Raw genomic sequence first — 18,003 nt, forward strand, 5'->3', positions numbered from 1 at the left:
ATCAGAGAGTTTTTAAAAAGTTGAGTGAGAAGTTACTAGAAAGGAGATGGATTTTTTTAAAAAAAAAAGGACAATGTGGGGAGGAGAATATGATCAAGATATAGATATTATTTATATGATTGTGAATGACTAATGATACCAAAAGAAGAAAAACCCTTAGCATTCTTTTTCCCACCACCTAGAACATGATCAAAAAACACCACTCCCATGGCTGCTGTGGTGCCATATCTCAAATGCATCCAGGACTCAGCATGGACTGGACTAGGCTTTGAGGGAGATTTAGGCTTCTACAAGTTGCTGCAGAAATGACAGGCTCCCATAAAGGGCAGACAGGGGCATCTTGGCTTCCAGATCCCACGTTGACCTGGGATTATTCAGCTCCATTTCCAGGCCACACTCCTTCAGCAATTTATAAGTAATGGTCAAGCCCTCATCCTGGAGTGGGGCAAGAAGCTGAGGCTGGAGAGTAAAGGGGATGTTCCAGGGATACTTGAAGTTCGGCTGCAGGATGCTCTTTACCTAGAAGAAAAATAGAAGGAAAACTCTCAGGTTGGAAAGACCAGGCTCTGACACCAGGGTGAAAAATATTCTGTCCTAGCAGCCAGGAGACACACAGAATAATGAAATAAGAAATAACTGAAGCCAGTGTGCATTGGTTCCTGAGCTATATCATAGTAATAATAAAATCTATGCTGCACAGGGGTGGCATCTGTGTGTGTGTGTGTGTATGTGTGTGTGTGTGCGCGCGCGTGAGTGCGTGCGTGCGTGCGTGCGTGCAAATGTTTGTATATGTCTAGACATATTTGTATTTACATATAAACATATGGGAAGAAAAAGACAACTTACAAATGGCAACTGTAAACAAAGAAGACTTTCATCCCATGAGTTCCTACAGAGCTGCCTTCTGAGGTGGCTAGTTTAGACCCAGGCAACCATAAAAACAGAAATGCTCCTGACAGGATCAAGCCCCACCTGCCTGCTTCCCAGAGGGAGAAGGCAACTAGGAGGTTCCCAACTGGATTTCTTCTAAAATACTCTTTCCATTCCTCCTTTCTTGTCTCCCTCCCTAAATGTTGGCTCATGGGGGTTTCTTACCAGCTCTCGTTGATGGAGGAGGAGCCTCTTCTCCATAGACTGGGCCAGCAGACTGAGTTGGGTTTCATTCAGCACTGGGAGAAAAGACACATGAGGAAACAAAGTGACAGACTCAACTTTTTCCTCTCACCATGAACGAAGACAGCCAATGAGAGAAGAACTCTAGGACATAGCGTCATGCCCCCATTGGTCTCAAAGGTCAAGCTCACTGCCCTAGAAAGTTCTCCTGCCCTTGAGATGGGCACAGAATCCAAAGGGACATGACTCAGAGCCTGAAAATCTAAGGGCTGAGGCAGGAATCATCTTCCACCAATAATGTGCTAGAAGCTTGATGACTGCCTACTTTCTACAACTCAATCTCCATCTGCGGTCCATGAACTGTTATCATTCTAGCCTTGCTGACCTTAGAGAGGAGGGTGAGGTGAGAATGACCATGATAACTCAAGAGCTTTGGGGAGGTGGCATCTGGAACAGCCCTGTGAGAGCCAACACGAGGACTCTTCCACACTTCCCTCAAATCATTCTTACCCATTAGGGCTTGAAGGAGATAAAGAAGGAGGTTCCTGAAGTCAATCCATGGGGGTATGGAGTCCTGTCGCAGCTGATCTAGGATCGCACCACCTGGGCCATCCATATGCCCCAACTGATCCATTTCCAGCTAGAGGAGACAGATATTCTGTTAATAACAGCATTCTCAGTGCTGGGAAGAGGATGGCTTTATATATTCTGAATGAGTCCTCTATCATGAAGCTACAACCTGACTCTTTTTCCCTTCTTTTTTCTCTTTTGTGTGACAGGGTCTCAGGCTGTTGCCCAAGGCAGCTTTGAACTAGCCATGTAGCCCAGAAGGTCTTAAACTAGCAAACCTCCTGCAAGTACCTTCAGTTTCCCACATCTGGATCAAATCACTGTTGTGTAATATACCTATGTCCAGAGGAGTTAGAAGGTATGGGCTGGGGTTCTTCCTCTTCCTGGGTGATCCTGAGCAGAATTCAGGGGCCATACTGCGAGCCCTCATTGTTATGAATGGAGTCAGAATCCCCTATCTTTGACATCTTTCTCGGTCTCCTGATTATTATGTACATCCTTCCTCCCCCATGTATCTTGGAATCCCCATCACCCAACTGACCCTTCCAGGTTCGATCATCTCTAGGCTACTATGGAACTCTTACCATGCTAATCAGGTCATTCGGATTCTTCCTGTTACTAAGCATGCGCTGAAGGTTAGAGAACACAATTTCTTGAACATCCTTTGAAAGCATGGCCAGTTCCTGTGTTATCTGGGAAACCTCATTTTGTAGGTGCTTGAAATCTACACAAATTGAGAGCAACTTGAAAAAAACAATCAGAAAGTGAGAGCAATTCCTCAATTAAATACCTGTGGAATGGTAAGCCCTTGCCCTTCAGTACCATTTCTGGTGGCTAAAAGCATCTCCATTGATAGCCTGCTTGAACCCCAGTGAGGCAACTCTCATGAAGCTAGAAAACACTAGAATAGTGGCAGCTTTGGCACTCTGGAAGGAGGGGACACAGCACTGGGAGAGGAGATGGAAATCCTGACAACTGCTTATCACAGTGGGAGAAAAGTGACCAAGTGTGCATTTCTGGGATATGTCAGAAAGAAAATGTACTGTAGACCAAAGAGATGACAGTCTTCAGTGTTTCAGGATCAGGTTGCAATGTGACAAATGGGGACATCTTGAGGAATCAAGGGGTTTGTGTTCACCAGGCACCTGGCATGCAGAAGCTACACTAATTAATAAGTATCTCCACCGTCTATGAAGAATTAGCCCAGCACTGCATTTCAGGATGCTCTGGTTCTCCCAAGTGTCCTCCGGGTGATCTGTGACTGTGAGAGGATGCCGTAGCGGAAGCCGCAAAGACACTGGTGCTTTCATCCCAGTATTTCACCTTGCATGCTGGAGGAATGCTGCTTCCTCCTAAGTCCTCGCTGTACTCTAGAGCGCACAGTTGTGCATGTGTGAGCTGAACTAACTACAAATGTGAAAATAGACCTCGATTTTCTGAATCCCAAAGACAGTTCTCATTTGACTCTCAAGCCAGTGGTTACCTGCCAGACACCCAGGTATCTTCTAAAAAGAAAAAAAGGGGGGGGGGGAGGAAGAAAGGAAGGAGGAAGGGGAGAAGGGAGGGAGGGAGGGAGGAAGGGAGGGAGGGAGGGAGGGAAGGAAGGAAGGAAGGAAAGAAGGAAGGAAGGAAGGAAACCACTTACCTTGATGGTAAGGTTCTTCTATCCTTCCTAGAAAGAGAAGACAAGATATCATCTCTCTTCATCCTCACTTTATTCTTGAGACACACTGGATCTCTTTCCTGCCATCTCCTCCTGCCCCATCCCCAGTCTATGCTTTCTCCACACTGGCCTTCCATGACCTTTCCCATCCCGCAGGAACCAGAGACAGGGCTAGGGTTGACCACAGGAGCATCACCTGGATTTCCTTCCACAACAACCCCACCAAACACACACTCACCAATTGGAGAGATGTAATTGATATCCCAGTCTAAAAAAAAGAAAATATATTGCGCCACCCAAGAATTAGTATTTGACCTTACTTCCCCCCGCCCAAAAAAAAAATTGTGCAAAAGACCAATCTCAAGTCTATGGCAAAGTCAATCAGGAGGGTTTTGTTATTCAGTTGTCAGCATGAGGGAGCAGGTTCCACTCTCATTCCCCCAGGACCCTTCACTCACCTAGCTGACGTCTAGATGAAGGCTCTGGAAAGAGAAAGTGAACGGTTCACTCACCACGACTCACTCACCCCACCCCTTCTCCTGCCTCACACCTTCCCAGCTCCTCTATCCACCTTTGCTTTTCATCTTGCAATTCTACTTTTATGAGAAATTCCATATGATAAATCCATCCCCAGGAGACCGTGTCAAAAAAGACATACCTATCACAGTGCTTGCACAATAGAATACCTCATCCTTGTCTGAGGGAGCAGACCCTCTTAGCATCCTAGGTAGCACTCCTAGAAAGTTTTTCTTCTTAGCATTGTCAAAAAGAAGAATGGCTGATGGGAAAGAGACTCAGTTAGGAGAGATGCAGTTACACCTGCTAGAGTAGTTCCCGCACCCCATTTACGGACTCTCAGGCCAAACCCCAGGGATGATGTCAACCTAAACACTAGCCTCTTGACCTTTAATTGGTACTTTTGACAGTTATCCTAAAATTGTCATTTTATTTTATTGTATTGTGTTTCTTTATATGTTTATTTATGGTGTGTGCATGTCACAGAGCCCATGCAGAGGTCAGAGGACAACTCTGGGAGCGAGTTATCTCCTTCCAACATGTGGGACCTGGAGCTGGAACTCAAGGCGTCAGGCCTGGCAACAGACACCTTTGCCAGCCAATCCAGCTCACCAGCCTGAATCCTGCATTTTAAATAAGCATTGTGCCCTCTGACATTCAAGAACTACCCATGAGGGCTGGAGAGCAAGATCAACTGTTAAGAGCCACTGCTGCTCTTGCAAATGACCGCACCCACATGGCATTGCCCTCTTCTGGCCTTCTTGGGTCTGAATGCACATTGTGCATTTAAATGCAGACAAAACACAAATACTCATAAAATAGAAATAAACAAACACTCCATGAGGTAAAGTAGACTGGCTTCCTCCTGCCCTGTCATGTAGGCTTCTTGTTAGCCTTCGGTTACTAACTAGAACTTCCTTATCCACTCTCAATCTGGCAATCTTGCATTGTTCTACATTACTTTCATAGAGATGTGCTGAGGTCTGAAACTTGCCTAACAAAAAGTTCAGCATTTAACCCATGAAATGAGCCTAGGAAAGAAAATGTCAACATTTAACATGTGAGCTAAAGGAAGTTAAACAAAAAGCAGACTTCAAAGAGTGTCTGCAGTTCACATTCTGAGCACTAGAGGGTGAGCAGGGCATCTTGTTTACACAATCAGGCACAGCAGATAAGGGACCAACTGGGACTATATGCTGATTGGCAAGCACAAATTTAGTCCTATTAACAGACCAAAAAGACTTAATGATTGGCATATCACTGGCCACCAGATTCAGAGAAAACAGGCGTTCTCCTGTGTAAGGGGAATGAGATTTTCCCCCAAAGCTGACTTGAAGACAAGAGGTAAGGGACGAGCAATGCATCTGGCCCCAACCTGTCTTCAGTCTCTGTTCACCAAGCTCTTTCCTGACCTGACAACATTCTCTGCATATCCAGAAGCCCTCACCCCAGAGTCCCCTCCTCTCACACAGGTCCCCTTTAGTCAGCTCCCCTAAGTGTCCTCCAAACGGGTCATCACTTCTCTCCTTCCGTGCACACCTCAGTCTTTGCAGTTTATCTTCCAGGGAACATCCCTGGATTCGGCCTCCACAAACATGGCTTTGGTTTTCTGGGTGCAACATCTGATCTATCAGATCTGGTTTTTGTTTATTTGCTGTTAATGTTTTTTAGTAACAGGTTCATTATCTTTCCCTCTGTAAATAAAAGCTCTTTTCATTTAGCATGATCTGTAACAGTAAGGACATTTCTGCCAGGCATTTCAAAGGCATCTCTGACCTTGTACCCACAACCTGCCCTATAACTCAGTCCAGGTTCCTGGTAGAGTGTGCACAATCTTCCTCTAGAAGCCACCATCCACTAACTGTTTTATAATGTACCCATGCCCCACCCTATGGCTCAGTCAAGGGTAGTAATAGAGTGTAGATAATCTTTCCTTAGAAGCCATCACACACTAATTATACTGTTGTGTAAATGCTTCCTTGTCTATTGCTGCCAACTAGAGGATTGATTGTAGTTCTTTCCCTTGACCAGAATTTACAAGTAGACATTTCAGGAGAGAGAGAGAGAGAGAGAGAGAGAGAGAGAGAGAGAGAGAGAGAGAGAGAGAGAGAGAGAGAGAGAGAGAGAAAGAGAGAGGTGTCCATATGTGGGTATGCGTGCACATGTGCATATATGTATGCATGCACATGCATGAAAGACATCCCCACTTTTCTGAGGAGCTGCCCTTCACATTGAGGAGGAACTTGGAGCTCTGAGACCTACTCATGTCTGACACTCAAATAAAACACAGATCCATGCCTAACACAGACACTTCTGCCCCACTGCAGAGTCTGAACCCAAGGTGTGTGTGTGTGTGTGTGTGTGTGTGTGTGTGTGTGTGTGTATTTGGAGGATTGTACATTTCAAGGCCATGGGGAAACTCCTGTGCTCTGTTGTTTAGGCATTCTGCCTACAGTTTCATATTATTTTATGTTCCATTATGGAGTATTAATGGACTTTAAGGATCACCTGGTGGGCCTGTGGCTCCCTAATGAGCTTAAGAGTTAGCAGGACATTGACTGACTAGAGATGAATGACTAGAAATGGCTGGAATTGGGCCTGGGCTTCATCCAGCTAAAGACACCTCCATTTGAACACCCCAAGTTACATCCCTTCCCATGAGGAAGGCTATCGCTGCATCTACAGCTAGCAGTAGGTGAGCTTTGCCGTGCTTAGAGGCAGATAAGATGGTGGGACATGTGGTTGGGACAGTGTTCCTCTGGCTTATAGTCAAGAGGAAAGGAGAGTCAATTCTTTGGACACCATACCCCCACCTGGCCCCCAAGTCTGCTCACCACAAGTGTCATTCTCAATGACCAGTCGTTTCTTCTTGTAGGCCACCACTGTACCCTCTTGGATAGGCACTGAATCCGTTGTCTTCCTTTCCCAGTTTCCCTGGGTTTGGCCCTGGAGAGACAAGACATTTCTAGAGGTTTATAGTGCATTGTCTCATATAAATGATGTTTAATTTTAATCAAGGCAACATATGCCTATAATTGAAAAGTCAAATAAATCTAGAAAGCTCATGAGAAAACACTAGCAATCCCTCACTTCCTCTTCCTCCCAGTCCCCATGTCCAGTTTCTGCTTCTCCCCTTGTATGACAGCATTAACCTACATTGAAATTCAGGACGTGTGCCTGGAGAGGCCGGGCAGTTGAACCCAGAGCACCATGATACCAGGCCAGTATTTACCACTGAGTCACACAACCAGCCTTATTACAATGTCTTGATTTTTCCAAACTAGGGATATGATTTCCTGTCTCCCTCTGAGTTGAGGGTCTCATTCTTTTTGGCCCTCAGTGCTTACTGCTCCCACAGTATTCACATCTGGGTTTCTGTGGTAGGTGCGTGCTCTCTGTCAGCTGCTGGGTGAGACTCCTTCTCTTCCTTATTTAGTGATCTATGGGGGAGGGCCCCATCCATGGTAGGTGGTACCATCCTCGGGCTGCTGGTCCTAGGTTCTATAAGAAGGTGGGCTGAGCAAGCCATGGGAAGCAAGCCGGTAAGCAGTTCCCCTCCATGGCCTCGGCATCAGCTCCTGCCTCTGGGATCCTGCCCTGTTTGAGTTCCTACCCTGATTTCTTTCAGTGATGAACAGCAATGTGGAAGTGTAAGCCAAATAAACTCTTCATTCACAACTTGCTTTTTGTCACAGTGTTTCATTGCAGCAATAGAAGCCCTAACTAAGACATTATGTTTATGGGGTTTGTCATCAGCTGGAATTGGTCACATTCAGGATCTCTCTCTTGATCTGTTCTGTTGCTGAGACTTTCCACTAAGGTGCTCAACTTCCTGAATTTGTCATTTCAAATTTATTACAATCTGGATTTTCTTAAAAAAAATCTCATTATCAAATTCCTTATTCCATTCAACTATTTTTTAGTCTTCATCCTGGCATTTAGCATATCTTTTTTGAAGCACTTAAACATTTTTATAATTGATGTTTGAAATCACTGTCTTTGTGTCATGTAAGGTCGTTTTTGTCCTGCAAGCATTACTACGGGAGTACTAGTTTTTCAGGGAGACACATTATTTTGTTTTAGGGTTTTTTATTGTTTTTTGCTTTTGTTCTCTCTGTGTGTGCATGTGTTGCTGTTGTTCTTGGTTGTGTTTTTACAATAGGCAACTGGAGTTAGGTTGTTGGTAGTTTAGAATGGCTCTCTGCCCATATCCACATGTGTTTGCTGAGTTGGCATTTTTGTCTATTTACTCTTACCCAGATGTCAGATTTTTTGACCACCTGAATGGTGCTTGAGATTCAGTCTTAGGACCGCTCAGTGTTGATTTTTCAACTGAGGTAACAGAAGGGGTCCTAGTTCAACTAGAGCTGGGTGCAGCTTCTGAACACAGGAACAACCCTTCCACAGGGTTAGCAGGGGCTCACTGCAGACACATGGAAGTCTGTTGAAGGCTTCCACAGCTCTGCAGTGGTCCTTAGGCATTAGGGGCTAGAATCATAGAAATTTTCATGCTCCCATGGATAGTTGTACAACCATATTCACACAGAGTTCTAAAACTCAGTGGGTCATATTACAAAACAAAGAGACTTGAATGGGGGAAGGAACTTGAAATGAGGAGGGCGGATTGATGAGTGTGTAGAGGAAGGGCAGAGAGGGCAGTGTGAGAGTCGTCGGAATGCAGTCTCCACATCTGTGAAATTACCAAAAATAAGATGAATTAAAATACTTAAGAAATGCAGATATAAATACAGCAGGGAGAAAAGGGAAAGACAGTGTTCCATACTTAAGCTACTAAATGAATTTTATGTTAATTTTTAAAGAATGCTTGCTTGTGATGAGCACATTGTGTAAATCACATGTGCTTAAAGGTATTGAAATCTTGTCCCTTCAAACATTTCTTATCAAAGTCAGGCATGGTGGATATTACCCATAAACCCACAGTATTTGGAAAGTGGAAAGAGCTGGTTGGTGGTGGCACATGACTTTAATCCCAGCACTCCAAAGGCAGAGGCAGGAGGATCTCTGTGATTTACAGGCCAGCCTGGTCTACAGAGTGAGTTCCAGAACAGTCAGGACTGTTTCACAGAGAAACTGTGTCTTAAAAAACTAAATAAATAAATAAATAAATAAATAAATAAATAAATAAATAAAATAGAAGTGGAAACAGGAGGACCAGGAGTTCAGGGTCAGCTTCAGCTCCATAGCCCATTGTAAGACAGTCTAGGCTATATATGAACTTATCTCAAAAAAATATTTTTTATCAAATGTTTATAGAATGTGGATTAATAGCTACAGTTTAATAAAGGTTTTTCCATGTTTTCCTGCCAGGAATCTCAGTGTGCAAATAATACAGAATCCTCACCTTTCTGTTTCCGCAGCAAACTATCATTTAGTCAATACAAAACATGGTACCAAATAATTATGTCCAGTTTAGAATTTATCAATATTTGCTAATCCTATCTATTAAAACATTATAAATGAGGACATTAGAATGCAATCTAACTGACTGAGCTAACTGACTGGCCCTGCCCTTCACTGGTCTAGGGAGAGCCAGCCCACCCTCACCATAGAGCTGACCTGACCCCCACTGGCCTGGCCCCTCATAGGATAGCTGCCCTTCCCATTTGGGAAAGCTGATCCCACTCCTCACCACGAGTGTGGGAGAGCTGGCTTCACTCCTCACCTGAAGGGGCTGGTCCCAACAGACCTTACTGACCAACTCAGCTCCTACCCACACCCAAAGCTTTGAGTTGGCACTCCCCAATAGCTACCCCACCTACGACCTGCTGGAGCTGGGGAAGGGACTGGTCCTTCAGAACCATAGCCAGAGGAACTCCATGACTTTGTGCAATAGCAGGATATCCAGAATGACTTCAGTGAGGGTCCATTATTGATGGCCTACCAGAAACTGGAGTCCTTGAACCTGAGCAGCAACACACTACACAATGAACACTTGCAAGTAAAGCTGTGTGGGCAACAGTGTTTACTGCATGATGCACCAAAGCATCATGAATTCAGAGCTCCCACTGCCACTAAGATGCATGAAGAGGTGATGGAGAGGCAAAAAAGATGGAAGAGCAAAGTGGTTTTTGTTGTTTTGTTTTATTTGTTTACTTTTTGTTTTAAGGTTTTGTTTGTTTGTTTAATGTTCTTATTTGTGGTTTTATTTTTATTATTTCTTTTGGTTTGGGATTTTATTTGTTTAATTAATACTTTTATTTGTGATTTTCATTTTTTATTTTTATTATTTGTTTTTAAGTTTTCTTTTGGGGGAATGCTACAAGGATGAAGGGCAGATACATAGGGACTGGAAATGAATGGGATTGGAGTCTATGATGTGAAATTCTCAAAGATCAATAAAAAGTCATGTTTAAAAAAAAGAATGCAATCTAAGATCTGGAGTCAGCATATACTACATACCAGCAGGGAGAATAATAGCTCCCACCCTCTGAGCCCTAGAAACTGCTGCCCAGAGCCCTTGAGAGGCCAGGCTGCCCTGGCTGCACTCGCTGTTTTCTTCCCATCCCTATCCCATACCATGTCAGTCTGGGGGATGGTTGCCCCTCCTGCTATGCTGCCACTTATAATGCTCTCCTTCATTTCACACTTTGTCACTTCAAACACCTCTGTCACCACATACAGGCTGTACCTTCCCATCCGGTAATCTTTCACAAATGATGGCTCCTTTTCCAGAAGTTTCCTGAAGTTGTAAAATGAGAATGAAAAGATCCAAATGGCTAATTTCACAGAAACAAAGGCCAAATCATGAGAAATGAAAACAAAACAAAAAAAAAAAAAACAGAAAATGTGAGCCAGCCTCTAAGCACTAAAGAGATTGATTCAGCTTCAGGCTGGGGATGTGGCTCAGTCTATAAAGTGTTCACCATGCACATTGAGGACATGAATTCAGAGCCCCAGAAGATACATTAAAGCCCAATGTGGTTTATACTTGACTATATGTTAATATGCACTTAAAATTGGCTGAGACAGTAGACAGTAAATGTTTTGTCATAACAATAACAGTTACTGAGCTGGCAGGATGGCTCAGCAGGTAGAGATGGTTGTTGGCATGAGTTTGGTTCCCAGACACACACAGCAAAGGAAGAAACCTGATTCCTGCAAGTTTTCCTCTGACTTCCATATTTTAGCCATGGCATAAGGGTGCATACACACACACACACACACACACACACACACACACAGTGCAAAAATAAATGTAATAAAGAAAAAAATTAAATAATGGCTACCAAATGGAAGGATGATATGTTTGTTACTGACTTATACATACATGCTTATATCACATCAAAATTCTGCACATGAAACATGCATTTCTACTTCAAAATCATACCTTAAAAGAGATGTCGTATAAGTCAACTAAGTCCCTAGTCACTGTGGTGTTCAAGTGATTGTTACAGTCTTCCTCACCTTTTAATCACTATTCCAAGCACTTACCACTACTTCTCTCCTCATTACATGCCCATCATCTGGACAATTAACAGAAACTTTCACTAGATCAGAACCTTTGTACGTCTGTCATAACAGGTGATTCTGTATTAATGAGTATTATTACGGTACTATAAGGCATTATTTCAATGACTTGTAAAAAATTAAGTAGAAAAAATGTGAGTTGTCATAAAACCTGCTCAATGCCTCTTTGCCTACAACATCACATCTGATGTGTAATTTCCCTCTGTATGCTGTGAATACCATTGATTAATAAAGAAACTGGCTTGGCCTGATAGGGTAAAGTAGAGCTAGGCAGAGAAAACTAAACTGGGTGCTGGGATAAAGAAAGTAGATTTGGAGAAGCCATGGAGCCGCCACTGGAGACAGACATGCTGGAAACTTGCCGGGAGGCCACAAGCCTCATGGTAAAATATAAAATAATGGAAATGGGTTAATTCTAGATGTAAGAGCTAGCTAACAATATGCTTAAGCTATTGGCCAAACAGTATTGCAAATAATATAGTTTTTGTGTGATTATTTCGGGAGTCTGGGCAGCCGGGAACACACAAGAGGCCTCCCTACAACACACTTCTGAAATCTTTGTTGAATTATCATTTCACCTGTTTTGAAGAATTTCCAGTTTTGAATTTGGGATGCCTATACACTGAAGCTCGATGTCATATCCATAGGACTGAATATACTCTGTGTTCACTTTTCCTTCTACAATGGCGTTGACACCAGCTCCAGCCGTCACTTTCTGGTATACAATGTGTTTAAGGGGAATGGTATCTAACACTTCAGCCTCTAAAGAAGAAAGGGAACAGAAGTTTAGCCAAGAATCACTGTGGAACAGCTAATCTGGAAAATAAGAAATAGAAGGCCAGTTCTCCTCCTAAATTAATACTTAGTCAAGAAGCTAGCTAACAATTACATATATAATAAATATGTAATAATAATTAATGTTTGAATATAAATTACTACAAAGGGAAAATTCCAGAACCAATGCAAGCATAGTTTTAATTCTAGAAAAGAAAAGCAGCATTTGTGCAGTGTCTAGATGTCCCTTGGGATCATCCTTCCAAGTACAGAATCCAGCCGTGGGGCCTCTTGCTGGAAAAAAAAAATTCCTGTGACTTGCAGACAGACTTACCTCAGTCTGGATCCTAATTCTACCGGCTTGAACTGCGTGATTTTGAAAAGTTGTTTTAAGAACCTCTGCTTTTTTGTAACATGGTTATCATCTCTCCATCTAAAGAGGCTTTTGTATTATATGACCAAATGCAAGGAAGAGTCCAGAAAATGAGTGGATTCCCAAAGGACCTTCCTTGTCCTTTGCATTTAAGCAGGATGGCTCCTTAGCTACCTGTCTGCGCACCTCATGGGTTCTGGAAAGTTGTGCCACTAAAAATGCTGATTTTTACACTTCCCTGATCCTTGGTTAACAATACCTGGGACTGGAAGATTTGGCTCTAAGATCTGCAGGAGGGAATAGTCAACTGGAGTATCTTCAGATTTCCAAAACAGGGACTGAGGAGTCTTCTGCAGTATCGCAAAATTGCAGAACTTCCTTGCATCTGACCGACTTTTAACAGGACGCAGATCTTTTCCTTTAAGCCTTTTGACGACATCCTTGCAAACCCAGTCAAATGAGCAGGACATGTTGCTAGTACCAGACAGAAAGAAGTGCACAGTTTAGTTGAGAAGAGGAAGAGTGTAATTGGCTCTCAGTGATTCCTGGCATATTTTCCTAAATCACCAAAGTGAGAGCCCACACATCGGCACACAGTAGAGATATACACATTCAAGTTATTTTTTTAACTATTCCAAATACTCAAAATACAGACTCAGGCTAAAAGCCCCTCAAAAGATGAACGGAAGCAGAGGGTGAAGGGATGGCTCATAAGTTAACAGCACTGTCTATTCTTCCAGAGGGCACGAGTTCAAATCCTAGCACTTATATGGAGGTTCACAAACATCTGTAACTCCAGTTCCAGGGCATCCTATGCCTTGCTCTAACCTCCTCAGACACAAAGCACACATGTAGTGTACATGTATGCGGGTAAAACGTCCATATGCATAAAAATAAATAATTTTTTTAAAAGAAGAATGGAAAAAAAAATTGGTATATATGCATGGTTAAGGTCTATTCAGCCATAAACAGTAAAATTATACCACACACTGATAGAACTCATGACCATCATGCCAGATGACATAGACTAAGCACAGAGATACAGATATTGCATGCTTCTCTCACACAGACATACTACATTTTATGTATATATGTTTACATAAATATGTATATAAGTATATACAATATGTGTATATATGCATAAATATACACATAGATACACATTAAATATGTATGTATAAAGTATGAAATCAGAAAGGTACAATTTTCAGGGAGATAGGGGCTGTGGAGATGGGTCAGGAGAACTAGAAAACCTAGTGGGCTGAACAGGAGCAAAGCGTATACTGCGTGAGGAAGCCATAAAGAAACCCATTATTCCATGCTAATTTAAAATAACAATAAATAAAAAGAAATGAGAGTGTCATGCATTGGATAGGCATTTCTCTCCATAAGAAATGCAATCAGTTCCTTCCCTAGTGGATTAGAATCCTTCTCTGGCATGAATAAGGACCTGGGTTCAAGACCCAGCACCAGAAATTACCAGAAAGGTAATTAACCAATAAGACAGCAAAAACTCAGTTTCACCACTTATAATGAAAACGTGAACCAAAATCACAATGAGGTATTAGATCTGTCAGGGTGCTGTTACCACAAGGTATAGAGGAAATAACTGTCAGTATTAATGCTTAAAAAATGGAACCTGGTACACTGTGGGAATGCAAAATGTTATCTCCTCTAAAGAAATAAACAAGATTTCTCAAAAACTTAGTTGAATTGAAAACTGGGAGGCAGAGGCAGGCAGATACCTATGAGTTCGAGGCCAGCCGGGTTTACAGAGCAAGTTCCAGGACTACACAGAAAAACACAGCCTCAAGGGGAAAAAACAGAACTGAAACCAACAAAATAGCACACTCGTGTGCCTTACAGCACTACTCACAAAACCAAAATGCAGAAATAATCTAAATGTCCTTCAATGTGATAGGGAAATGTGACTTCTCACTGTAAACTGTTTCAACCTTAAAGGGATAATTTAATAAATAATTAATAATTAATAATTTGATAAATCTTAAGGATGTTGAAGTATATGTCATTCAAGCGTTAAATACCCATGGATCCGATTACATGAATTATCTCAAATTCTCCAAGACCTAGAGAGTGCAAGGTTGCTCTCTACTGGAGGAGACAGGAAGGGATATTATCAGTCAATCAGTTTAATGTTTCATTTGTACAAGATGAAGTCTGCAGATCTGCTAGCAAGGTTTGGAACAATATATTTTTACATATTTTAAAACCTGTTTAAGGCAGAGCTCATGTTATGTATTTTACCACAACATATTAAATATTATAGAAGTTATTGCCCATACATACAATCGTAAATCTACTTGGCTGCATTGCATGAAGTTTAATTGATCTTAATAATAAAAACTCCGAGTCAGCTATCAGAGGGTGAAACCTGAGAAGCAGAGAAGCAGAGCGGCCAGCCACTAGAGTTCTTACCTCTACCAATTTTCAAACCAAAGGAGCGATCCTGTCACTTCGAATTCTCAGACTGGATCCTCAGACTGCATCTGTCTCTACAAATACTCAGACTGCCTTGAGCTTCTGTCTCCTCCCACTTTATATTCCTCTCTCCACCCAGCCACATCATTTCTGCCTCTACCTCCCTAATACTGGGATTAAAGGCGTGGATCCCAAGTGCTGGGATCACCTTTGTGTGAGCTCTGTTTCTCTTTTACACGGACAGCATTTTGTGTAGCCCAGGATGGCCTTAAGCTCACAGAGATCTGTTTGCCTCTGTGTCCCAAGTACTGGGATTAATGGTGTATGCCACCACTGCCTGGCCTCTATGGCTAATTAGTGGCTTAGCTCTGTACTCTCTTCTTCCGGTAAGCTTTGTTTGGTAAAGCCGAAAGAGTATATCACCACATACTTGGGCATTTCTAGGCTGATAATCAAAATCTGCAGATATTCAAGTGTCTTTGCATATGACCACACACCCTTCCCACATCACTTAAATCGTTTCTAGAATACTTCAAATGATACTGTACCAGAAGCAGTTCAAAGTCACTGTGAAAAATATCTGACATAAACAACTTAATGAAGAAGAGATCTATTTTGACACGTGGTTTCAGAAGGCTCGGTTCACAGAGGCTTTAGCCCTGTGCATTTTGACTAAACATCATAGTGACGGGAGAACATGGAGGAGGTAATGGGTGACTTCGTGGCAAGCAAGAGGCAGAGAGACATACAAGGAGGGGACATGTAGTACCAAGTTCATGTCCCCCGTGTCATATTTCCTCTAGCTACTGACCTCATATTAAAATTCTCCAAGACACCCGAGATAGTGACAGTAGCAGGAACCCAAGCATTCAACATAACTTGGGGGGAGAAGGGACAGTTCACATTCAGAACGTGGCAGTAGACAAACCACACACATAGTTTTTGCAGAATACAAAAGAAAGTAGGAACCTATTCTATTCAGGTGCAAGGTTTCTGAATATTTTCTTTTTAAAAATTTAGTTTTCATTTTTATTTAATATGTGTCTGTGTATGTGCCACATATGGGTAGCCATAGAGGTCAGAGGAGGGCACCAGATCTTCTAGAACCTGAGCCATCCATTGTGGGTTCTGGGAACTGAACTGGGGTCCTTTGGAAGAGTATCAGATGCTTTTAACTGCAGAGCCATTTCTCCAGCCCCTAATACTTTTTTATTACATTTGTATATGCGTTTATGTGGTGTATGTGCATGTACATATGAATACATGCTTGGATTGTAGAGGCCCAAGTTTGCATGGATGTATGCACACATGGGTACATATGGAGGCCTGTGGGTCTCATTGAGTGACTCTGACAATCACTCTCCATCTTCAGTATTGAGGCAAAATCTCTTACTGACGCCGGAGATTCCCATTTCAGTTAGTATAGCTAGACAGCTTGTCCCAGAGATCCCCTATCTATTCCTCTTGCATGCTGGGTGAGCACCTGGGTCACTGGGTTTTAAGTGGATTCTAGGAGTTAGAAGTCTGACCCTCATATTTGCACGTCAAGTGCTGTACCTACTGAGTCATCTCTCTAAGCCCTTTTCTAGTTAATTCCAAAGCTGCAGGATCCATGAATCTGTAAGGCCAACTGTATGGCCAATGAGAAAAAGAAAGCATAATTAAAGCAAAGAATAACTTAGGTAGATTTGTGACATGGAAAAAAAATCCCTTGATATAAAATTCCCAACAGCAAAGAATGTGACTTACTTCTGAGGCTATGCATAGCAATGTTCAAATAAGAGATATTCAAAGCTGACACTGGGATGATGAGTCAAGATTGCTGCAGAATCAAAAAAAATTAATGGAGCCGGGCGGTGGTGGTGCACGCCTTTAATCCCAGCACTCGGGAGGCAGAGGCAGGCGGATCTCTGTGAGTTCGAGGCCAGCCTGGTCTACAAGAGCTAGTTCCAGGACAGGCTCTAAAAAAGCTGCAGAGAAACCCTGTCTCGAAAAACCAAAAAAAAAAAAAAATTAATGATGGGTTTTATGTGGGTCATGAGAAAGACAGAGGAGTGCAGAGGACTTTGGGATTTCTAGATGGGGCAAGACAATGGAGGGGGTGCTGTTTCCCTGAGTGCCACTTCCAAGTGGAGAATGGAAATGAATTTATCCCTCAGCACCTTGACTTTGAGAGCCAGGGAAAGATGAAAACAGGTAGTCTTACAAACCAGCACGCAACAGTAGAAACTGACATGGAGATAAAATGTTTAAGACATAGATGTGTGGGTGGAAATCAAAACCCTGGCTGTAGATAGTCGTGAACATGCATATATCAACAGGTGTTACAGCACTTTGTAGAAAAGATTAAAGAATCTGCTTACATCACTTTCTTTGCAGAAAAGAACAAGATTCTCAGTGACAGGGACCTGCATTTTGAATGATATGACTGTAAGAAAACAAGAACTGTCACTGATTGTACAAAAATCCTCATCTGACCATTTTCAATTATGTCTCCCACAGCAAATCTGACAAAGATGGCTCAGAGACCAGCGTTTACCATTACATGCTCTCATGAGCTCCCTACTGACTCTCTTACGGAGAACTTAAGGAAAGAATGCTTCCTTCCCTGCAGGTCACGTTACATAGGAACAACCATCAACTCAGTTCACAGCCAGCCTGAAGGACCCTCTGTAACCACACAGCCTTCTCTCCTTACTCCATCGGCCCCATCAGCACCTACCAGGTTGAAGTAGGTTTTCATCCTCTAGAGAGAGCTCAATTGAATGTGACTCCTCTCAGTCCTTGGGCCTTCTGAGTCAAGAACAGCTTGTACAAACTCCAGGACCAAAGCAATGGGATTCTCTTCACTCTGTTTCCTTTGTTTTAACAGGCCTGAGTCAGTTTTCAATGTAATATTCTGGTCTGAACATGCAAGCACACACACAACCTCTTCTCTCTAGGAACTGAGTCTAAGTTTAGAACTAGTGTTCAAATCCACCATCCAAGATCCACCGTCTCTGATCAGCACCAGAGAACATCTGAAGGTGTACCCGCAAGGCTCTCCTGGCTCAGTGAAGAGGGCATT

The 18,003-nt window shown here is 42.7% G+C and overlaps 1 protein-coding gene across 1 annotated transcript; it reads right to left on the reverse strand.

The window, feature by feature from the left end:
- Positions 1 to 279: 279 nt before the first annotated feature.
- Positions 280 to 12,967, reverse strand: LOC119823672 (gasdermin-C-like). Its single transcript, XM_042055714.1, has 11 exons — positions 12,757 to 12,967; positions 11,929 to 12,112; positions 10,400 to 10,562; positions 6,697 to 6,808; positions 4,005 to 4,124; positions 3,477 to 3,614; positions 3,329 to 3,355; positions 2,268 to 2,407; positions 1,624 to 1,753; positions 1,096 to 1,169; positions 280 to 519 (listed from the first exon to the last, which is right to left on the reverse strand). The coding sequence occupies exons 1-11, from the start codon at positions 12,965 to 12,967 to the stop codon at positions 280 to 282; spliced, it is 1,539 nt and encodes a 512-aa protein (XP_041911648.1).
- Positions 12,968 to 18,003: the final 5,036 nt, after the last annotated feature.

This window comes from Arvicola amphibius, chromosome 9, assembly GCF_903992535.2.
Source record: "Arvicola amphibius chromosome 9, mArvAmp1.2, whole genome shotgun sequence".
Classification (NCBI taxonomy): domain Eukaryota; kingdom Metazoa; phylum Chordata; class Mammalia; order Rodentia; family Cricetidae; genus Arvicola; species Arvicola amphibius.

Bases quoted from the DNA above. Each gene is read 5' to 3' on its own strand.
- LOC119823672 (XM_042055714.1), bottom strand. From the start codon at position 12,967: ATGTCCTGCTCATTTGACTGGGTTTGCAAGGATGTCGTCAAAAGGCTT. The intron at 12,113-12,756 runs GTATTGTTAACC...TTTCTTCTTTAG, and splicing joins GCCAAATCTTCCAGTCCCAG to AGGCTGAAGTGTTAGATACC. The intron at 3,615-4,004 runs GTATGTCTTTTT...TCTTTTTTTTAG, and splicing joins TTGTGCAAGCACTGTGATAG to ACTGGGATATCAATTACATC.